Genomic DNA, 22703 nt, shown 5'->3' with positions numbered 1-22703 from the left:
CACATGTCTTAGTGGATAAACGAAGTTGCGTGTACTAATCCATTTATGGATTAAGTCCATTATATCTTCTCTCTTTTGTATTCTTCTTTACTTAAACACTGTCTGGGGCAATTAAGATTTTAACTAAAGATGTTCAAGACTGATCTTGTAAGAGCCAGGCTGCTCTGAGGCTTGAGCCCTGTCAACCCCAGCTCACGCCATGTGTTAGGAGGAAGAGGAAGAAGGACAGACAGGAAGATGGACACAGGGGAGTCACTGAAAGAGGGAGGGGGGCTGGGCTGCCCCTGCACTAAGGACAGCAGGGAAGAGAGGAAAGCAGAGGAGATCTTCATGGCTAAAAATGTCTTTTTGCTTTTCTCCATACAGCCCTGGGGCAGAAGCCAGGATCCAGCTGGTGACAGATGTGTTGGAGGAAGCTCGAGGGGGCTGCTGTGCTGCCCCACACCTCCACATCCATCCCCTTCCCACACTACTAGTTTTATGCCTTGCACAATCTCATCTGCGCAACAACACAGGCTCTGTAGAGAGTCCCTCATCACGGCTGTTTGCAAGGGAGAGGGACACGGGGAAAAGGGCTCGCAATGCAGACTGGGGACTGGGATACCACAAAGCTCCTCCTTTTCCCCTCCAGCCAAGGAAAGGGCCCCGGTGCGTGCGCAGCAGGCTGGGAGCCTGACGTGTTGGCCTTTCTGCCAGGGTGATTTAGCAGAAGTGCCGGGGTTTTTCCCGCCTCACATGACTCTTGCTCACTTGCACACTTGTGGCGTCGCACCCAGAGAAGGAAACCGAAAGCAAACACAGCGGCTTTTGGGGCACAAACCCGGAGACGAAGGAAATGCCATCCGTGCCACTGGCATGGGAAAGCAAATGCCTTCCTCCCCTCACAGAAAAGCCCACCCAGCCCTTTTGGGCAGCACCATGCACCAGTGGAAACGGTGGTGTTTGCAAGGCATGGCAGGAGAGATGCAGGTGAGCGCCGTGTGTGCACCGAAAAGGCAGGACTGCACCGTGGCGTGAGCTGGGTGGGAGTTTCCAGCCGCACTGCTGCTGCAAGTGCCCAACCCAGCACTCAAACACAAGAGCAATGCACACGGGCTTGCAATGTGGTTATAAACGCTTAACGCACAGGCTCCTTCCTCCAGCTCAGCCTACCCCACAGTGAGTAGCTGACATGTCTGTGCGCTGCAAGGCAGCACAGGATCTGGGGCACCTCTGGCACTCCCCATGTCAGAGCAGCTGAGGGGAGGGCGTCCGGACCGCGCTTTCTGGGCTGACCCATCTTTCTGGAAGGCAGGCTTGCTTCGAGCTGTCATGCAGTGATGGTGAAGCCAGCGGTACCTATAAAAAGATGGACCACTTCATGCAAACTTTCCCAGTTGGGAGGCTGTGGTGTCCACTTCCCACTACGAGATCCACTGCAGCTCCACTCCATCCAGAGAGAGGTGACCTCCAGCCCAGCCCATGCCACTGGCTCACTGGGGTTTTGGAGGGGAGTTTATCCCCCGGGATAGGTGGAAGATAACAAAAAACACCAGTCTAGGACTAGTTGTATATACATATTCCCTACACATACAGCCTGTTCTCTTATAGCCCAGGGGCTGGGCAGGAGGCACAGTTTATAGGTGACGCGGAGATTGCTGCTTTTAATGAGAACTCTACATTTCGCTTTTGCCCTCTGCATTTTCCTTGCACAGGGGCAGGAAAAAACAAGGCACATCTTCCAAGACACAAAAGCAGGTCCTGTAAAACACCTTCTAACACCTCTTAAATTCTTTAATCCTCTTCACACTGAATGACAGTTTTTAGAGGGCGGTATTTTACTTCTAGCTTAGATGCACATCTGGACAGCATTAACACTTAGTCCTTGACTGTGCTCTCCAGGACAACCTTGTCCCTGTGATGCCAGTTCCAACTGTGGACCAGACAGACTTTGGCATAACAGAAATAAATATCTAGAGGAGTACTAAGGATACCATTTATTTTTCAAAATCACTAAAAAACCCAAACAAAACAGTTTATGGCGATACAGATTTACATAACAGAGACAGCAAATTGAAAAATGTACAATCTATTTCATGTTATTGCACTCACTTTTTTATAATATACAAGGCATATTAAAGTTTTCATTATAAGAAGTTTTATTTATATAAATAAAAGTGTAAATATACAATATCATACATGAGTGTATCAGTCTAACACACAAAGTAGGATCCCCATTTCTCACATAATCTAGTCTACTGCTCCTTAATATTGCCACGTATACATTTACATACCCTAAATGTAGAAGCAGGTAAACATTCCCATCTGGGAACAGTTCCTTCAGATTTTGTCAAGAACCACTGCAGAACATTAAGTAGGGTTAATTTTAAGTGAGGGTCATTAGAAAATATGAATCACTCAACAGGTTATTAATACTTATCTGCCCTCTTTTTTTTTTTTTTTTTTTTTTAAGAAAGAAAATGATCAGATGTTTCTCCCTCCCTAATTTAGGCCTAATCTCACAGTTTTTCATACAGATGCAGTCCCCACAGAAGCGGGAAAGAGCTTCCAGGTACAAAAGGCTGCACAATATGTAATGGCAGTTATCACACCAGAGCCCACTCTCATGTTCAGGATGTGCACCCTAGGCTGCCCCAGGCCTGGAAGCCGCAACGCCCTCCACCGGGCCTTCTCCATCTAGGAGCAAATTCACCTTATCGGCAATGCCTTCAGGTCCCCGGTGAAGAGTTGTGGACCGAGTCTGTAATTTCATCCTGATTTTTTGGTATTCCAAGATGCAGCTGCAAGTCTCCGGAGAGTCACTGCTCTCCTAGAGCTTGGCCAACCCTCCGTCATGGCGAAGAATCACCGTGGGCACCGACACACAAACAGCAAGGCCAAAAATGCTCATCAGCCTACTGAATACTGATGAACTAATGCAACGCCCTCTGTCATTTGGTGCGACCAGGCTCTCAGAAGAATAACATTTACTTTGCCAGGTGCATAACCAAAGGTTCACTACATCTGTTTGGTCCACCCATCCTGTTTGTAATAAAGCAGACCCATGTTGCATAAATTCTGGGGCTTTTATGGGGACTGTCACCCCAACAGAGACATCAGGAAATGCTACTGTAATCATATCAACACTGGTAGCATCAGTAAAGATGTTTCTTATTCTTTCACAAAAAAAAGGTATTTTCAGGAACAGAAACAATCAGGGTTAAATACTATTCTTTTTCTTGCTGTAATGTTAGTAGAGAAGTGTATCATTCTACCCATAGTAACTATCAGACTTAAAACATTAAACCTATCTTTTAAATTATAGCCACTATTGAATCACACACAAAAATCCCCATTTCTCTTTGCTGTTACTCAGCCAACACATATCTACGTGCACGTAAAATAAAATACTGAACAGTATTCGATTACTGAAAACTGAAAGCCTTCTAAATCACTCACAATGAACAGTACCTGCAAATAAGCATCTGAAAATATTCACCACGTATCATCTTAAGACACCTCAAATTAAGTTTAATTTACAAAATGAAGACTTTACCTTTAAGCTCACACTGGTTTAGGAGTGAGGGAAACATACACCTCCCTGTATTGGAACCTCCGAAATTTTAAACTGTGGACTGAAAAAAAATGCCATTTCCTATAACACAATTGTGATTTACCACACTAAAGTAGCAAAAAATCAGTACTGCACTTTTATGTATTATACGTATACAGGTATGTATTCACTACGCTGCATTAAATTCCACATGCATTTTATGTATCTATTATACACACTATTACAGTCAGATTTTGGTCATTCCTGAACAAGGCCTCACCATTTAATTGTCATTGACAAGCGTCTTCCTCCTGTTTTTCAGCAAATATTCAGGAGTAACCTCTTTTATCCCAACACAGGCCTGCAGCCTCAGTGTGGTCCTCCAACCCCAAGTGCTGCATCCTCCTGAAGCCTCCCCCACCACGGAGATGACCGGAGGCAAGGACCAGTCCCGACAGAGCGGCTGAGCTTTGGGGTCACAGGGGACCCAACTCCGCAGTCATTTCACAGCACTGAACCTGAATTAATTTCAACAGAAATTCAGCAGCTGTAGGACTATGTACAGTATTGCCTTTCCTGTAACCAAAAGCTGCATCTCTCCCTGGATTCACATGCTAATACATCACTGAAAAAGAATTAAATCTATTCATTTTTAGGCAAACATTGCACAGCTTTTCTGCTTGCCTCATCTTGGGTTGTCTCACAGAACTGAATTTTCCTCTGCACATCACGAGTTGCAGTCTAACGAAGCTGTCACAGAAACGAACCAAACCAAGTGCTCCACTAACCTGGAATCAATTGCTCCAAGCACTGTTGAATAAATGTAAATAAACTGAACTATAGTATGATCTTGGGGTAGGGCCAAGCGACAAGCCCAGACCTTTTTGTAACAGCTACGCAGTGTCTTGGCTCACTATAAACGTAGGCAGCACTTCAGATTTGGACCGGCTCCAGGCTGAGAGCTCTTCACCCTGGGCATGTTGGCTGCAAGCGGTCTCCAGCCTAATGTGACAAACAACCTGAGCACTCTGGAAAAAAACAACTTGTTCTCAGCTGATAAGAACACTGACCTATTTCCTCCTGTATCTCTTTCATGTTGTTTAGCTATCCCAGATGTAGGAAGAGAAGCTAACAGAGTCTAATCTCTTGCACCCATACACTCTCCTCCCAAGACAGCAGACTATAAATAACACTCAGCAGCGTGGCCCACTACTGATACCTCTAGTGTGAGTAGAGGTGAGAAAATTCAAACTAAGCACCCGCAGCATTGCAACCCCTTCCGTTTTGCTGTATCTGACACCATGGTTTCTCCCATCTACACAAACGGTTTTCAGTTTCACCGTCCAAAACGCTCAGCATCAGCCTGTTCCGGATGCAGCCGGGCACACCTGTATCTTCCGTATACATCCTCACCCACTCTCACACAAGCAAAAATAAATACTGGACTGGAGAAAACAAAAAAGGGCGATGAAAAGCCACCACAGGTATGGCCCAGTTCAGATTTAATCTGTTATAATCCACATCCTTAGCCTACCATTTTCCAGTTTGAGTGTTTCAAGTTGGGCAGCCTTAAACCTCTTGGAGCCAAATAAAAGCAGCCCAGCTTTCAGACGTACCTAGCGATTGCTGAAGTGTGTGGGATCTGCAAGTGTTCAGCACCTGAAATTATCCCTCTTTTAAAAATATATGTATTTTAAAGGTCCCTAACATTAGAAGCCTAAATTTGAAAATTCAGAACGCAATTTTTATTGCTCCCATTTTAATCACAACTAACAATTCAGCCTACACCTTGGTGGACAATCCCCTATTATTTGGACATGATTCTCTTTCTTGCTCACAGATTTCTACTGCATTAACGCAGAGTGCTTTCAGATACAAGTTGCATCTAAGAGCAGATTCAGTTGTGGTGGATGCTGAGTCAGTTCATCAATTTTAAGAGGATTTTTCAGCTTTGCAATAAAATGCTTGTGTTTTAGGCATAAAAGTTGTGCAAAATTATACTCTTTTGTCATGCATTTTTAGCAAAACTGTACTTAGAAGAATAAAGTGAGATTGTTCCAGACATTCTCTTATGACAACAAAAAAGGACCAGACCCTAAGTAAGTGTCCTGAAGTCCTATTACAGCTAAGTGATACAGTACAGTCTAAATACCCATCCTTGTCAACAGGATGGCAACCAACAAGTTATACCCCCAACACTCTGCAGATACTAAAAATATCAGAGACAGGCACAGTGTTATTTATCTATCTCAGTTAAACTAGTTTAAACCAAACCCAGGAGAGGTCTTGAAGTTCCGTTAAAACTGCCACATAATACAAAAATGTCTCTAACATTTGGCTTCCTTCATCCTTGATAATTAGGTGAGATTTTATGATGCTCATCACATGCTTGCTCAGTGGTTCTCCAAAGCTCTTAGCACCTCTCTGTAGAGCATTAAGACACTTCTGTGTGGCTTTAGAAACAAAGACCGCTTCTAGCCAGTTTTAAATGTTTTGTCTTGGCAAGTGTGATTAGATGTAGTGCTTCCATCATACCGAAGTTCTGTGTTTTCTGATTAGTAACTGAACAGGCCCCTCTGGCACAGATTTAATAATGTTCCAGGCATCATAATGCATGAGGCCAAGTAATGATTTTCCACTCACAGCAAGAATTTCATCTCCAGTTTCTATGTTTCCAGATTGCTCCGCAGCACCACCTAGGAGCAAAAGGGGGAAAAAGTCAGTGTTAAAAAAAAAAAAAAGTAAATACACAAAAATTTGCTTTCCACTGTGATAAACAGCAAATAAACCGTTTTTCCAACACCAGAACTTTCAGTACAAGTCACTTATGTTCAGCTCAGCTCTAGCAATCTACCCTGTGCTGCATCTCCCAGAAAATGTTATTTTAACCAAGATAAATCCTTGTTCTCAGAAAAAATGTCTGTTTTTGAAGGAAGCAGCATGAGTGTATGAAATATAGAACCATAGAATCACTTAGGTTGGAAAAGACCTTTAAGATCATTGAGTCCAACCGTTAACCTAGCACTGCCAAGTCCACCACTAAACCATGTCCTCAAGCACCACGTCTACCCGTCCTTTAAATACCTCCAGGGATGGGGACTCAACCACTGCCCTGGGCAGCCTGTTCAGTGCCTGACTACCCTTTCGGTGAAGAAGTTTTTCCTAATATCCAACCTAAACCTCCCCTGGCGCAGCTTGAGGCCGTTTCCTCTCCTCCTATCGCTTGTTCCTTGGGAGAAGAGACCGACCCCCACCTCACTACAACCTCCTGTCAGGTAGTCATAGAGAGCAGTAAGGTCTCCCCTCAGCCTCCTCTTCTCTAGGCTGAACAACCCCAGCTCCCTCAGCTGCTCCTCTTAAGATTTGTGCTCCAGACCCTTCACCAGCTTCGTTGCCCTTCTCTGGACACGCTCCAGCACCTCGATGTCCTTGTACTGAAGGGCCCAAAATACACTGTATGTTATCTCAGTTGCTGTAAGAAAACCTGGTTGTATGTGGCATGGGTGTATTTTCTCAAACAGAATTTTAACATGGTAAGTAGCAGATAACGCAGCAGATTGTAAAACCCAGATAACAGGGATGAACAAACCAAACACGGGTAGCAAACTAGGACAAACATACGAGACACAGACACAGCTCCTAGGGAGGGGTACACCCTTCACTGCTGATGAAAGTATGTTTTCTGTAATGATAATTGAACTTACATCAGCCATCATGTGGAGGAGAATGGAAAAGGACTGTATCTAAGGATATAAATTAATAAGCTCAAAATTTAAACATGCTCTTTATCCTCAGAATCAATTTCTAAAGAGGGGAAAATAAACACACACACAGAAATTGATAAGCAATTCAGGAAATATCAGTTTGACTTTTTTCCTTGATGGGAGAATAAACCACTGAAAAGTAATCCCGTAAAAATGCTGCGTACCCACAGCTTCACTGAGTTTAAGCTTCCTTTAGAAAGTCCTATATTTTTCACTAAACTGAATCCCAGACAAAACCATATTAAAATCACAGCACAGTCGTGGGATTGGTTCCCTTTCTATACACATTTCATGTAAGTTTAACTATCTGCTGACAAACAAAGCATGCAAGAGCAGCAGTTTTTGAATATGAACATCACATATTCTTGGTGAAAGTTAATACTGATATCTAACCAAAAAAAAAGAACAAAAAAGTAAAATTAATAATTTGGTATAATGCAGGATGGTGCTTTGGAACTACACTGATTATCGGCACTGTGCTTCTCTTAGAAAAGAGAACGGGATAAGGCATGAACCTCTCAAACCGTTACATACGATATTGCTGCTGTAATTTAATGTCTAGAATAGTGGACAAGCCCAGGAAGCAACTGCATCATATTTAGTAAATCAGATTGCTCCACAAACATTTACTAGCAGATGCAATTCCTAGCCATTCCCAGGAGTGTTTTTTTTACTGACCACTCTGGCTAGTAAGTGGTAATAAACAAAGGCCACAAAAACCACCCTTGCATCAAAAAAAAGTTGAGTCCAAGAATTAAGATGTCTGTACAATACACAAAAGGAAAACTGGGATAATATCCACTGCATGCTTGTAGTACCTTTAAATATTCTTTTTACAAGCAAGGGCCTGTCTCCAGCAATGGAAGCTTTTCCACCATCAAGACTGAATCCCAAGCCAGCAGAGGTTTTCAATAATTCAACGCAGATGACATCATTCATATCCAGGTTTGGATCTGTGACGGAATATATACAGCATCTTGTTATGCAGTTAACAGTAAATTGCAAGTTGTGTTTGGTTCATTTTGTTTTTGCTGCAGTGACAAAGCAATTCAGAGTTCAGTTCATATTCAGACTAGAACATGTGGTCACCCAGTTTCTCAAAAGTGAATGTGTATTATTGCAGCTATGAAGGGCGGACAGTACAAAATGCATTTATGCACAGAACCATTTTCACTTTGCATGTTCAACAAAAAACCTATCAAGGCTTTTTTTTTTTTTGCAAAAGTAAAGCTTTGCAAACTTAGCAAAGACTCTAAACATCAACAAAATAACTGAAAAATTACAAAAATAGTGAGTGGAGAGCATTTCTTTGTCTTTCATTTGTTCACACTTGCTTATTCAATGAGCCACGTCTTTTTAAATAACAGTAATGAATGAAACATTACATTAAACAAACATGCTCTATCCTCTTAAGAAAAAGTCTGTAATCACTCACTAGTGTGAATAATTGTTTCTGGTCTCATATCTATGGAAATAACCATAATTACCTGTAGGTGCATTCTACCTCCTACATAGCAGATATTTTTAGAACGCTATATTTATGTAGCTGACATAAAATATGGTTTTGCTTAGGAGGAAATAAATCTACAATTTTGGAAAACAAGACCCTCTTTGCCTTGTGTGAATAAAAAATCATGCAGTCCGCATTACCACAAATTAACTGCTACCTTTATCTCAAACAACTTTAAACGTTCTCTAAAACATTTGAAGACGTGCTTTGCCTCACAGGATGGAATTACACTTTTAATAACCCCATATATGTTGTTTATGAGATAATGTTGCCCCCTAGTGCCTGCACCCAGCAGATACTCTGCATTTGCCAACGTGCAGGACGCAGGGAGTTCAGGGTAGAAACGGATTCTGAAGTAATTACATATATTATATCCACGGGAGCAATTCCAGAAAGGCTGATCCATTAATTTACAGAGTGCTTCCTATTTCTTTTAAGCCGTATTACAAAGCTGTACTATAAAACCCCGTGAAAGCATAAAACAATAGAAACGGCTACAGGAAAAACAAACAAACAGTAATGATTTTAGCCAACGGGTTAAAAATGGGTGAGTGGCAGCTCCATATCCTGGTTTTGGGGTGGTCTGAGCTGAGTGCCTGGTATTGGAAGCCGCATCATCAAATCTCTCAGCAATAAACTGTACCCACTGCTCACTCCCTCCCAGGGACACTGCAGCAGTGCAGGACTGAAGCAGGTCACCCCCGGATCCCAAAGCAGCAGCATACAGGCAGGTGCTAAAGGGTTTTGTGTCTTAATGCCACAAAAAAAAAAATTTGAGAGATCTGTTTGTAACACCCCAAGTGCAGCCTTCACACTGAAATGCTGTCTTGTTCCCAAACAGCAACTTACCATTCCACTGATACATTCCCACTTAAACCATTTATCCCTAATTTCCTATGGGATGGCTGACTTGGATTTGGCTTACCTCCATTTACTCTAATATCAAAATCATGTCTTCTCTGTTTTTAGTAGAAACTGTATGAAATCTGCTATTACAAAGAGCAAGTTCAGTCCCTATGCACAACAAACTGCAGGGCTTGGGGTTTTCTCTGAGGCTGGTTTGTTTTTTTTTTATTCTTTTTTCTTTTTTGGTTGTTTGCTTTCTTGCACTGACTACTGTTATTACTTAAAAGGAGTTTATCCTGGATTGGAAGAGTATGTGGAATCACTAACTTTAGTAGAAATTGGATTAGGCCCTAAATGTCCTTCTGAGTTTCTGCCTAGTTATGATATTTAAAACAAAAAACCAAACTGTGTTTAGGCTCCAAAGAGAACAAATAAAATTTAAAGGTAATTTCATTTGCTCCCTTCAATCACATACGGCACAGATGCTTTTAATCAAAAACACATGGACATTTTTCCCTTCAGTCTGCTCTGCAAGGGAGTCCTTCCAACTGTTCTTGGACAAAGATCATACCTGTTCCTATTTCCATGGAAACATCCTTTCCAGACCCCACACATTTTCTGCCAGTAGCTGATATCTCAAGTCTGGAGGAGTTGTTTGCTTTGTCTTTTTCCTTCTGGATGACAATGACCGCGTATTTGTAGAGTCTTGCCTGATGAAGAGCGTTCAGGACATCCCCATGGACTGAGCTTGCAAGAGACTTGCCATTTATTGACAGAACAAGATCTCCTCGATGAATAGTCCCTTCTTGAGAGGCCACTCCCTTTGAAAACACTCTGTGGACCTACGAGAAAGATTTTAACTTAAGGATGCTTTAACCTCATGACCACGCATAGTGCTCTACAGGCCAAGGTGAACACGGAGTCCCTACCAAAGTTTGCAATCAGTGCCCACTGCTCAGATATCAAGTACACAACATCTGCTCAAATGAACACCCTCAAATACAAAGGCCTAAGTGACTGGATACAAACTGCAGTTAGGGATGGGGAGGAAAGCAGAGGAAAAGATGCTATTATTGCACGGTCATTTCTAAGCCAAAGACAACCAAAACCAGCTAGAGAATGTAATATCACAAATCACTTATGCTTTCATTGAACTCCTCAAAAGTCTTTAATTAACATACTTCCAAGTGTCACACAGGTTAAATCCACATCCGTGCTACAGCAAACACCAGGAACAACAATGCGCAATACCCATTCCCCAAATTCCCACTGGGACATGCATCCTGTGCTGTTTTCTAACGCACACTTCTAAGTGGTGCACAGCATCTGTGCAAAGAAAGGCTCTGACTTACTGCAGCTGTACAAGTATTTAATTGTCCATCTCAATTTGGCTGATCAAATACCATGCAAATAGATGCAAAGGGACAATTTAGTGGCTTGAAACGCATTTTTTCTAGAGGAAAAAAATACTCTATTCAGAGTGGATTAAACATTGAGTAAACTCCAGCAAGTGCAGCTGAGACTTAGATGTGTGCCATTTACAGAAAGGAACTGACTAAAAGACTCAAGACCTAGTATTTAAAGACTTGCCTGTCATGCACTGTAATTTTAGCAGCCAGAATATGGTTTCCCACGCACACAGTTCTAGGTCCACTGGCCAAAGGTTCAAGGCAGCAAATCTGTGCACACAATTCTGCATGGCATTTTCTCTAGGAATTTGTCTTAATACCCAGACCAACAGCAGGGAATCAGAAGCCTTTTGGCTCCTGTTCCCTCTCATTGCAGGGCCACACTGAGATGGGCACCTGCCACAACCCTACAGATCCAAGGAGATAATTTCCAGCCAGTCTAAGCAGGCATTCAAAGCTGGAATAACAGCCTCAATGACAGCTATAGACACCGAAATGCAAGAGGTAAGTGGAATACAGGGGTCATGTCCAAGACATCTGCTGCCTTCCCTCACATGCTCAACTCCTCAGTACCTTGAAGCTCACAAGGCATTTCTATTTCTGCACCCAAGTGTGGGCAGAACAGCCCATCTAAGCAGCTCAGCACCCAATGCCAACCCTAAATCCAGCTGGGACCCAGAATCCCAGTAGGTCAAGGACACTAAAAGGTTCCTCACCTGAGAAACATGCTTTACACACACTGAACAAAGAGGATCTGGAAAGAGCAGGAGCTGGTGCTCTTTTGGTCTCATGGCTAATGGCATTCAGGAGAAAGACCTACTTCATCAGCTACTCAGCCTCAGAGAGCTCAACATCATATTTTTAGGTAGCATCCCAGTCTCTAGGTGAGGAGCTCTCTGGGGTGGGACACTGTTGAGCTTTCCCCTTGCTCACAGCTGACACTGTGAGCGTTCGGGCCAGAGACAGGGAAAACAACCTTTGTAGCGAGAGAAGTGGAGTCCATTCCCTAGATTGTGTCCATGTTCTAACTCAATGACTGCTTAATGCAAAATACATTTACTTAAATTGGTCTTGTCTAAGAGCAAAAACCAGACTGCAAGGGCTGCTGCAGGCCCCAAAGACTGAGGACATACCCTTCTTCTAATCTCAGCCCTTAATGGATCTCTCTCTTTCAGGGCAAAATTTAAATGCATATCTTAAGTAAAGGAATTGTCACATGGGACACTGGTTTTCTCGGATTTTTCTGTCTCACTGATCTGTTTTTGAACAGTATATAAGTTGCTTGGTATCACTTTTTACACACTGATGTCACTTAATTGCACACAGTATCTTTGGTCCAGAATGCTGTATAAGACTTTAAAACAAAACAAAACAAAACCCAAAAAAACCCAAACAAAACAACAACCCTCATTTACTGACCACCCACAGGTCTTAGTAACACCAAAACAAATTTGTGACATGAAATCCAGAATGTTTGCCGAGGTCTGAAACAGTCATTCTCAGTATTTGCAAAATCCTTCAAAAACTTTGCTGCACAGAGTTTACTTTCAAGGACTGGGAACGAAAATCTCCCCTAAAAGGTTGCATGCACTGCAACTGCATGCAGAATTTTATTTATGTGCATAGGATTTAGATCTAGCTGATCCCATCCAGTAACAGACTTTTAAAAGACTGAAAACATAATTGGCATCCATCTCCAATAATAAAAATTACACTTCCCAGACACTCCGTGATTTCAGTAGCAGATGGTATGCAGCCACTTCTGAGAGACACTGTTTTATGACTGTGAATGACTTGCAGTGAGTCAAGTGCAAACGAGCAATTGATCTAATCATCAGCCTGCTTTAAAGTGAGCTTTGCAATAAAAAATGACTTCAGCCATTACTTACTGTGACTGATTTCTGTTCCAGATCTATTCCTCCAGCAACACTAAATCCCAGGCCAGCTCCTTCTTCTTTGTGCAAGACTACAAAGTATGTGTCTTCTTTGCTCTAGCAGAAAAATGGAGGTGGAGGGGAAGGGGAAGGAGAAGGAGAAGAAAAACAAAACCAAAGATCAAGACCAAGTTCCTGCACAAATGACAAATTCCCAGTACCCTCAGATTATGGTGCGTGAAAAAAGCAACTCAAGCAATTGAAACTGAGACATTAAATGCATTTCCGTTCATGCTACAGATGAGTAGCAGCCATATAGGAGAACTCAGGTGACAGCAAAGGTTTCTTCAGTCAGTTCAAGGCTAGAAAGCAAAGTCAAAATTAGGATAGGGGAAGGGTATTAAACCTTGGGCACCCTAATTTTCACAGGCTGTAATCAACTTTGCATTGCTTGACATCTTGCAGCCAAAACTCAATAGTTCCCATACACCTCTCTGGACCAAGCACTGTACTTTCCAGGGACTTACTAACACTTTTAGTGAGGTGAGGCTGCACCTCGAGTACTGTGTTCAGTTTTGGGCCCCTCACTTCAAGAAGGACATCAAGGTGCTGGAGCATGGCCAGAGAAGGGCAATGAAGCTGGTGAAGGGTCTGGAGCACAAGTCTTATGAGGAGCGGCTGAGGGAGCTGGGGTTGTTTAGTCTGGAGAAGAGGAGGCTGAGGGGAGACCTTATCGCTCTCTACAACTACTTGACAGGAGGCTGTAGCGAGGTGGGGGTCGGTCTCTTCTCTCTAGTAACAAGCGATAGGATGAGAGGAAACGGCCTCAAGCTGCGCCAGGGGAGGTTTAGGTTGGATATTAGGAGAAACTTCTTCACCAAAAGGGCAGTCAGGCACTGGAACAGGCTGCCCAGGGCAGTGGTTGAGTCTCCATCCCTGGAGGTATTTAAAAGATGGGTAGATGTGGTGCTTAGGGACACGGTTTAGTGGTGGACTTGGCAGTGCTAGGTTAATGGTTGGACTCGATGAGCTTAAGGGTCTTTTCCAACCTTAACGATTCTATGATTCTATGATTCTATACTTTCATCCCATTTCTCTTTCCTCTTGAAAGGCAGTTACAAAGACATAATGCAGGGCAGCTGCATCAACCTCTTCTCAGTAGTGCTGGACAATCTTGCAAGGAGCAGTGGCTACCAACTGAAGCTTGGGAAGGTTAGATGGGACAGCAGGAAAAACTGTTTCACTTGGGAGCTGAAAGTAAGGAGCTTGTTAGTGATCCAAACGGGACTAAGCTGTGCTGTTGTGGAAATGGGAACATCTAGCACAGGAAAGGGATTGGTGCAGGTGTGCACCAGGGCTGAACTTGGCTCCAGGTCAGAACAAAGGTGTAAAGCTGATTTCTTTGAAGTGATGGCCTGCTGCCAAAATACAGAATTTGCCATGAGAGAGAAGCAGTCCCGTCTGCAAGTCTGGTGCTGTCTTCTGAACATTTATTAGGACAAAATCAGATGCTGTTACAGAGACCACATTTTGTGGTGTAAGGGGGGGACTGTAAGCAGGCATTTGGTGGAGGAAGGGGATAGTAACCGTCTGTGGGACAGAGCATCAGAAATGGGGAGTAGAAAGCAGGTCTCTCAGCTTTTCCTTGGGATTCCATCCAACATCAGTCATTTCCAGAAACTGCCAACACTAAAATTAATGGCACATCATAAGAAACCAACCTCTTAATCTATTTAGCATTAAATGACATATTAGTTCACTAAACTCAACATTTTAACTCAGCGTTTGCCTTTTAATTTTGTTTCAAAAGGCACAGGGAACCACAGATTATCATCATCTTTTGGTGAAACAACAGTCATATTCTTGGTCTCACTCTATGCTTTTTTGCCAAATAGTGGCCCTGGAAGATCTTCTGCATTAGAGGCATCCCTGCAATGCACAGAGCCACTGTCAGAAACCGATGCCACCCTGCTCCACACCACTGATACATCAGTGCTTGAGGAGAGAGGGGCAGTCGAGGCTGAATACCTTAGTCCACAGTCTTTGGTAGATGTTAAGACCCTTCTTACCTGTGCTTAAGTGAGAACAGCTTTATGTTAGGCTAGAAATAATAAAACCAGTTAAGTATGTAGGCTATCCCCTTTCAAAGTGTGGTGAGGGTAATGGAAACATAAACATATCTTTGACCGTTAAGTACTACAGCAACCCTCTTTGTTTAAGAGATCAGGTTCTTTCCAGCCCTTGCTACCACAACTTAATTTGCTTACACTGGGGAAGAAAAAAACATAAAAATATCAGTCTCAGACATTAGAGGGTTGCGCGAGAACCGCACGTCCTGGGCCAGTCAGCAACACAGTCTGAACCCTGGCTTCCTATTGCTGATGTCGTGTATTTCCCATTTCCCCCCTCCCAGCTATCAATGATGTCCTCAGCCAGCATGTGTACTATGGGGCAGAGAGACCTGGCTATGGACGCCTGTTGCTTTACTGGGCCACACAGTGGACACACAAGGCCTCCAGTGATCACCTCTGTTTAGCCTGTTAGCCAAAGATCGTCAGTCATAGAGATTTGAACAATAAAATGCCCGTACATTTATTTTTTTATATTAGTAGCACTTATTAAATGCTAGCAGAAAATTCAGCACTGTTCAGAGCAAAAGATGATGACAAACTCTTCCCGGGGAAGCTCTCAGTCCGAATAAGGCAGTCCATCTCATTTTTCGGCAATTGCATAACTATGAACTGTCCTATTGTACATTTAAATCCAGCATTTGACTAGCGTAACATTTTCCAGTGTATGTGCCATACTGGGCTTAAAAATGGATAAGAAACTGTGGAGACAAGGAGTGCATTCCAAAAAGCATTCAGCTTTACAAATATTTGAGCTCTCAAGCTTTGAAAAGTGGCATAAATAAATAATCTCTCCAAGACCCCATGCAAAAGAGTTCAAAGAACACTTAATTACCTTCAGCCAGAAGTACAATCCAATCCTAATTTTATCAGTAAACCTACCAAACCCTCTTGGCTCACCAAGCTCTTCGGACTTGCAAGCTCTAGCTATGCTGTCCCTGGAAGGAGGTAAAGCTGGGTATTTTGGGAAGGTCCTGTTCCCCCCAGCCTGATCTATGTTTGAAATAGCAACCTTTGTGAGTAAGACTCAGGAGTGCTCTAAATGCAGCTCAGCCAGCAGTTATGCAGACCAGATGGCAGTTTCCCTTCTCATGCTGTCATTATTTTATCAACTTCTGTTCTGATTTTAAAAGGATGTGGATGTATCCCAAAAACACAAACACTGCAAACAGGAAAGTAACGTTCTGGCAATCATTTCACTTTGGAGGCCTTCTCTAAACACCCAGATAATGAAGCAGGTTATCTTAACGCAATAACCAGTTTCCACAGAAGAGAGCAAAAAGGTCACAAGAGTCTCTTACAAACCCTCCTGCAGCCGCTTTCTGGTGTTGCAAGCCACTAGTTCAGCATTAAGCAAAATAAATTCAATTTCCGTGACCGCAGCTTCCAGCAAAAGGCGGGTGCTTCCAGGCACAGAGAGGAGCAGAGCTTCCCTTGTGCCGTGAGGAAAGTGAGTCTGACCCAGATGGCTGATGGAAAGTTAAATTCTGATGTGCAATTATTGGCAAATCCAGGAGTTTCTCAGCTGTAATAATGACTCAAATGGAGGCATTCTTCTCCACTTAAAATAGGCCTGTTTATTGTGGTTCAAAACTGCTTTCACACTGGACAAACAATACCCTTTCTTATACAAAAGCCTTTCAAATTTATTATGGGTTTATAGCAGGCATTCAAAAACCATCATTAGTAAAACTACCATCAACTGTAACCTACCACAGGAGGACTACTGGAGGAGCTCTGAAACTGTTTGGAAGAGATTTTATCTGCTGTTAAGAACACCCTTAAAAATACCACCAATAATCTAGTTTTATCTTCTGGTTTTTACCTTTACTTGTGCTTTGACTTCTTGGAGCATAGCAGCAACATCACATTTTGGTACTACTGCTGACAAAACAGATTGCAGTTTTTGCTGGTCCAGGCTTGAGACGAGCAGCTCATCCAAGCTAAAATGAACAGAAAAATATAAAAGACAGCTTTATATTTCTAGACCGTATAGAGATACATTTCAGGTATACAATGTAGGTTGCATTAGGGTAAACAATGAAGGACCAGCTCATCAACAAGCAGAAATCTTGAAAACAGGTAAGAAATGGTGTATGCTGGGAAAACGAGAAGGGGCAGAGAAGACGATTTAAGAATAACTCTGAAAATCAGTCCCCATTCTGTTCCCCTTCTCTTTCCCCAGTGGTTTTAGCAACAGACTTTAACAAAAACAAGGAGACAGCTACATTGGAAGACTGCTTCTGGCAGGACAACAAGCTCGTTTGTCACCGCAGGCTGTGCTGGCAGCCAGCGCTGCACAGCCTCCCCTCCACAGCGGCTGCTGTGCCGTAATGTGGCCAAAAACTGACCAAAATCAGCTAGAGGGGATAGAGAAAAGGAGCCCAGCCCTCCCAGGATAAAGTGTTTCACCCTGTTCTGAAGCACAGCCACCACCAGACAGCAGCATGGCAGCTCCGAGCGATCAAGAGCATGAAGAACGGCACCCTGAATCGTCAGGGGAATGGGGACTGGGGCCAAAGTTGAAACGCACGCTGGGGTGGACCTGGGGCAATGGGGCAGCTTCGCCTCAGGAGACGCTTGTGGGGATGAAAACAAAACAAACAGCAAAGCCGACACCAACCTGATGGACCAGCTGTTTTCCGAGCGCTCCCCATCCGGAGAGCTGCCACGGGGCACGTCATCATCCGAAGCAGACCCCGGTGTCCCAGAGCCGCTGTCCCGAGGGCTGCTGGCACCCATCCCCATTGCACCCACCTCAGTGGGGCCGCCGCGGGCTGGCGGGGCTGTGTCACTCCGGGCAGGTACGCCGAGGGCTCGGCGGGGTGTGATTTCCAGCTCCGTCTTGAAGCAGGCGGGCTGTGGTGGCCCCGAGAAGCCCTCTCCACACAGCTTGTCCAGGTCGGGCATGCTGAGCGCTCTCAGCTCCCGCAGCCTGGAGCGGGACAGCGGTGGCCGCCCCAGGCCCCGGCTGCGACGTGCCTGCGAGGCTGAGGGGGGAAAGGCAGCCGCGTCTGCCCCAGCACCGCCCTCCTCGCTCCTCTGGGGCTTTCCGTCCCCCTTGCCACCATCTGCCACATGCATGGGCTCTGCGCTGGTGGGAGACTTGGCTATGGCGTTGGCCGGGCTCAGGCTGCCGCCATAGGAGCTCAAGCTGCGCCGCAAGGCCCGCGGCATCTCGGAGGGGCTGGCTGCGGCGGCCATGCCACTGCATGACCTCCTGGCAAGGGGGGATCTCGCAGCCGAGTGTATATCGATGGCCTTCACGATGGGCCGGTCGAAATTTGCCAGGTTTTCAAAGGATTTGATCCTCTGTTTGACAGAGAAGGATGAGGTAGGTTCATGCGGCCAGTTCAGCTCATAGTAGTAGTAATTCCTCCTGAAGCTCCTGAGCTTATCGGTGGCAGGGCAGCTAATGTCGCTGGCTGAGGGGAATGTGTCATGGCCCCTCTGGGTGCTTTTGGAGGTGTACGCCTGCTCCTTCCCACTCTGGCCATTCGGCAGGTTGAGATGGACCATCTTTAACATCCCCGTCCCCACCTGGGGGTATTTCTCCTCTGCAGCGTGGCCCTGGGGGCCTTGCATGGGATGAACCTCTGCAACATGGCAGTCCTCCCTCAAGTGACCTGATAACTGGGCTGGCATTGAGTAAGTTCTTGTCACAGGTTTCGACAAGCAATAGAGATTTCTGTCTCTGGCTGTATCCCCTTTTGAGAAATACTGCATGGTCTGCATATCCTCAGTCAGCCGAGACATTTCTGTGTTTGCCTCTTCTGTTTTCGCCAGCAATGGCAGCTGCAAAAGTGATGCTGGTGAGGAAGAGGCAGAGGAGGAAGAGGAAGAGGAAGAAAGCTTCACCTCAATGAAAGTGCGCTGGATCTCCTGCCCTTCCAGCTGCTCCTGTGGAACAGAGGGGGACCTCAACGAATAAGAGCCTCCAGCAGATGGTCCTACGTTTTGCAGATCTAATTGCCTAAGGTCACCTGCACTATAGATGCTCTTGATTGCATTCAGACCTGCTCCAGCGTTCTCAGTCTTCCCTTTCACATATTCCACTTTTGGTATCCCCTGAGGAGATGAAGTGACTTTGGACTGACTGTCTCTGGCTCTGACATCATCCACCTTAACACCCTTACCCTGACATACTGCAGGCTGCATGGAAACTTGCTTTTCTTTTGGCTTTCCCCATGCCTGCTGCAGGTGGGTTAGCTCCCCACAGTCACACTTCATTTCACTGCTCGCTGTTGGGCTGCCAGAGCCATTCAGGAGAGGCAGAAGTGAATCTTCAGAAATGACCAGTGATGGTTTATTTTCTAGCTCTGACTTCAGAGTCCTTGAGGCTGCTGAAATGCTCTTGCCAGGATCTGGGTTTGTAGGTGAATTACGGGACAATGGTGTTTTCTTCCCCAGGAGTTTAGGGGACAGCTGTGGAGAAACAGAAATCCTTTTCTGATCAGCTCCACTGACTTTGGTAGGATTAATGCCAGAAGAATCTGAATTTGCCTTTGCTTTGCTTTTGATGGTGAACCCTTTTAGCTTTGGTCCTGCTTTGGCCTTCTGGTTATTTAAAAGGGTGTCCATTATACTTTTTTGTGCCATTCCCTTAGACTCCTGACAGGATTTTTTCTGTGAGGATGGGCTGTGCGGTACTGCAGCTCCTTTGCAGTGATTTGTGCCTGAGCTTTGGACTTTTCCATTTGAAGTCCTTCCTGAAGTCACAGAGTTAATTTTCTCATTTTTCCCTGGCAAGTCATGAGTTGTATTAGCCTTTGGATCTTTAGATCTAGTGGGAAGGGGGGACCTGAGTGATATTGCTTTTGATGACAATGCATTCACATGATTGCTGTCTGTTTTAGACAAGTTGGACAAACCGTTGGTTTCTTTCGTCACTGAGCAATAACTAATAGCATGCTTACAGTCATCAACCACCGTTTCGTTTTCAGATTTGGATCTCTGCTCATCATGACATCCTTCTTTCTCAAGCAAGTTGTTCTCCAAGCCATTGACATTTCTAGCAGAGCAAAAGCTTATCTTTTTGCAGTGCAGAGACCCTTCCTCTTCAATGGATTCACAGCATTTCATATGTCCGTTACTGTTCCCCAAACCCATCTGTTCTTCTGTACTTAAGGCACCATTGTTACAGAAAGAGTAAACTTCAGGAATACTGACCGAATTCTTTAGGGTGTCTTTTTCTGGCAGGAAAACTGAGGAAGGAGAACACAAGGATGCAGAGGACACATCTGAACACTGTGAGGGACATGGAGTGGGACCACCGTGATCTTCCAAGCCTAATTTATTGATGCTTGTCTCCAGTGACCCACACATTGCACAGTCCTCAGCAGTTTGCACTACTTTGCTGCCGTAAGGGTGCAGTGGGGACAGAGAGGATGAGCTTGCTGCAGATTGGAGATGCTGCTCCTGTGTGGGCTTTTGCGGCTCATTGTTCATGCAACAAATCTCAATTTGCTCCTCATCCGACTCTGTTACAGTACAGACTGCAGGGGCATTAGCAGCAGTGCACAGCCCAAGCAACACCTCATTAGCACTGTCAAAGGTTTCCGTGACAGACTCTGCGTCCGAGTGAGAATCCTCTGCAGCCCCATACATAGACTTTGGAAATGGGTCGCTTGTCTTACCTTCCAGAGAGTTTGCTGTAGGCAACTCATCCTCATTTAAACTGCTAAAGTTCCTAGAATAGTTATTTAAAGAGTTTTTATTCACAGTAAAAAGTTTGCCTGTGTTAATGGAGTCCAACACAGACAGCCCCAAAACTCCTTGTGCATTAGCTCCACAATTCTTATTTTTTTCCAGCAGCTCCTCCTTGGCTGGTCGTGGCTCAGATCCGGGACAGCCTTCATCAGTCCCACAGCAGCACATCGTGGTGTACTCATCTCGGAGGGGACTTTCCGCTCGCGACGGGGTGCGCGAAGCCCTGCTCTCGGGAGCACCCATTTGGCTGAGCAAGTCATCGATATCGGTGACGGGGATGGCAGCGCAGTCCTCGGCGCGGCTGCTTTTGATGGTACCTCTTTGCACGTCTTTGCTCATGGCATCAGGTGGCAGTGTTGCTCTCTCCACCGCACAGCTGCCACCAGCATTTTGCAAACCTGTTCCTTCTCGCTTCCCAGCGCTCGGTTCTTCCTCAGTTCCGAGGCTGCTGTTGACATCGGCCTGATTTTGACTGTCCACCCCTGGAGACAGGATGAGGTTTGTAAATCTGCTGACAGCTGCATCATGATAAAAATAAATAAAAAAAAAAGAAGCCAAATCGTGTCAGATATGGGAAGTGATACACAAAACACCAGGTTTTATTACAAAAATAGACACCCACGTAGTCACACTACATGTTTTCCTTTTGCTCTGCACTCCTCCTCTTCTGTAACGATGTTTACAACAACTCAAATTAATCAGAACCCTGTGTATTTGAGCAGCACACAGGAGGGAGCAATCCACTTATCCAAGGTGAGTAGTCATGATCTGTTTAATTCTCATCTTTGAAATTTCAGCAGTCAAGCAGCCAGCTACCAAACTGTCAGTGTGCAGTAAGTCAGGCTGAGCAGTACCGCTTCTCATTACTTGTTTGATCGAAGATATCTCCAATAGATTGCAGAGAGTACACAAAGCCCTGGCATATCAAACAAAGGTGAGCAGATAACACAGTGACAAGCTGTGCATAAATAAATAGACTCTGATCCTCTCGGCACTTCTGTAGGTGTTTAATGTGACATGCATGGGTGATGTTATACACGCATTAAGCATATGGGCTTTACAGGATTTCTGGCACAAACCTTTCCTTGTTTCCAATACATGTTTAACCCACTCCTGGGCAACACACTGACCTCCCTGTCACTGCTGCACTCCACACCCATTTCTCCAGCTCTTCGATTTTCAGCATTTCACCCTAAGCATCTGCTTGCACCTTTCTACACTGCTTCTGGGACACACATCCCCATTCAAGCTGCTTTCTAGAGGCCAGTTACTACCAGATGAGGCCCAGAAAGAGCATGGAGAAGGAGGGTTGTATTCACAGAGTCAGCATGCTTTCCTGCTCATTCAAACGTGCCAGCACATCCCTCTAATCCTTGCACAAACCTGCGGGATTATCCACACCACTTAACTTAGGTACCTGTGTTAAGAAGTGCAGGTTCCTTCTGGAGTCAAAAAAGGGGAAGACATCTCAGAAGAGCAATTTGAAGCAGCCAGGTTAGGATTTGAAGTACTGCCCTGCTTCAGCATGCTGGATCACACACTGAAGAGACCCTCTTCTCTGCCAGTGGGGCAGGGCGAGGGGAAGGGGAAAGCAGAAGAGTTGCCAAGTCTGCCCCTACCCCAATGCTATTAGTTTGCAAAAGCCACAGCAATCTAAGGAAACAAGAACAGGACTCTCTGCCAAGCCAGCAATTCCTTAAAGAACAACTGGAACTGAAGCATCTGGAAGCACTTTAGGCTCCCAGGTATTAATAGGTACACAAAGAAGATCATAAGCTAAAACGAAGCAAAATATTATGTTCTTCCTGAATTTGAAAAGTATGCTTTTCTTTTTCAAACACTCATTTCCACACCACGTAATTTGTACAGTCTGTGGGGATGCATATATTGCTGTAGCAGCATAAATCAGCCCTGAGCAGAAACTAAGGAG

At 44.6% G+C, this 22703-nt stretch overlaps 1 protein-coding gene across 5 annotated transcripts in view; it reads right to left on the bottom strand.

Moving 5' to 3' along the window:
* Positions 1 to 2423: 2423 nt before the first annotated feature.
* PDZD2 (PDZ domain containing 2) overlaps positions 2424 to 22703 on the bottom strand; it is a 208573-nt gene continuing 188293 nt past the window's right edge. For 4 of the 5 annotated variants that reach the window (XM_087773246.1, XM_087773244.1, XM_087773245.1 and 1 more), the window contains 6 exons: positions 17688 to 21291; positions 16890 to 17007; positions 12951 to 13052; positions 10224 to 10494; positions 8115 to 8249; positions 2424 to 6228 (listed from right to left, as the gene is read on the bottom strand). In XM_087773246.1, the coding sequence (XP_087629372.1) occupies positions 6062 to 6228; positions 8115 to 8249; positions 10224 to 10494; positions 12951 to 13052; positions 16890 to 17007; positions 17688 to 21291 (4397 nt within the window). In that variant the 3' untranslated portion in view covers positions 2424 to 6061. The remainder of the gene's footprint in view (positions 6229 to 8114; positions 8250 to 10223; positions 10495 to 12950; positions 13053 to 16889; positions 17008 to 17687; positions 21292 to 22703) is intronic. The other variant, XR_015707947.1, reaches the window with a different exon arrangement.

The sequence above is a fragment of the Nipponia nippon genome, unplaced genomic scaffold, assembly GCF_047370975.1.
Source record: "Nipponia nippon isolate SJK-2023a ecotype South Korea unplaced genomic scaffold, ASM4737097v1 scaffold_39, whole genome shotgun sequence".
Lineage (NCBI taxonomy): Eukaryota > Metazoa > Chordata > Aves > Pelecaniformes > Threskiornithidae > Nipponia > Nipponia nippon.
Note: the sequence above shows the minus strand (reverse complement) of the source record. Positions and strands in the feature narration are given on the sequence as shown.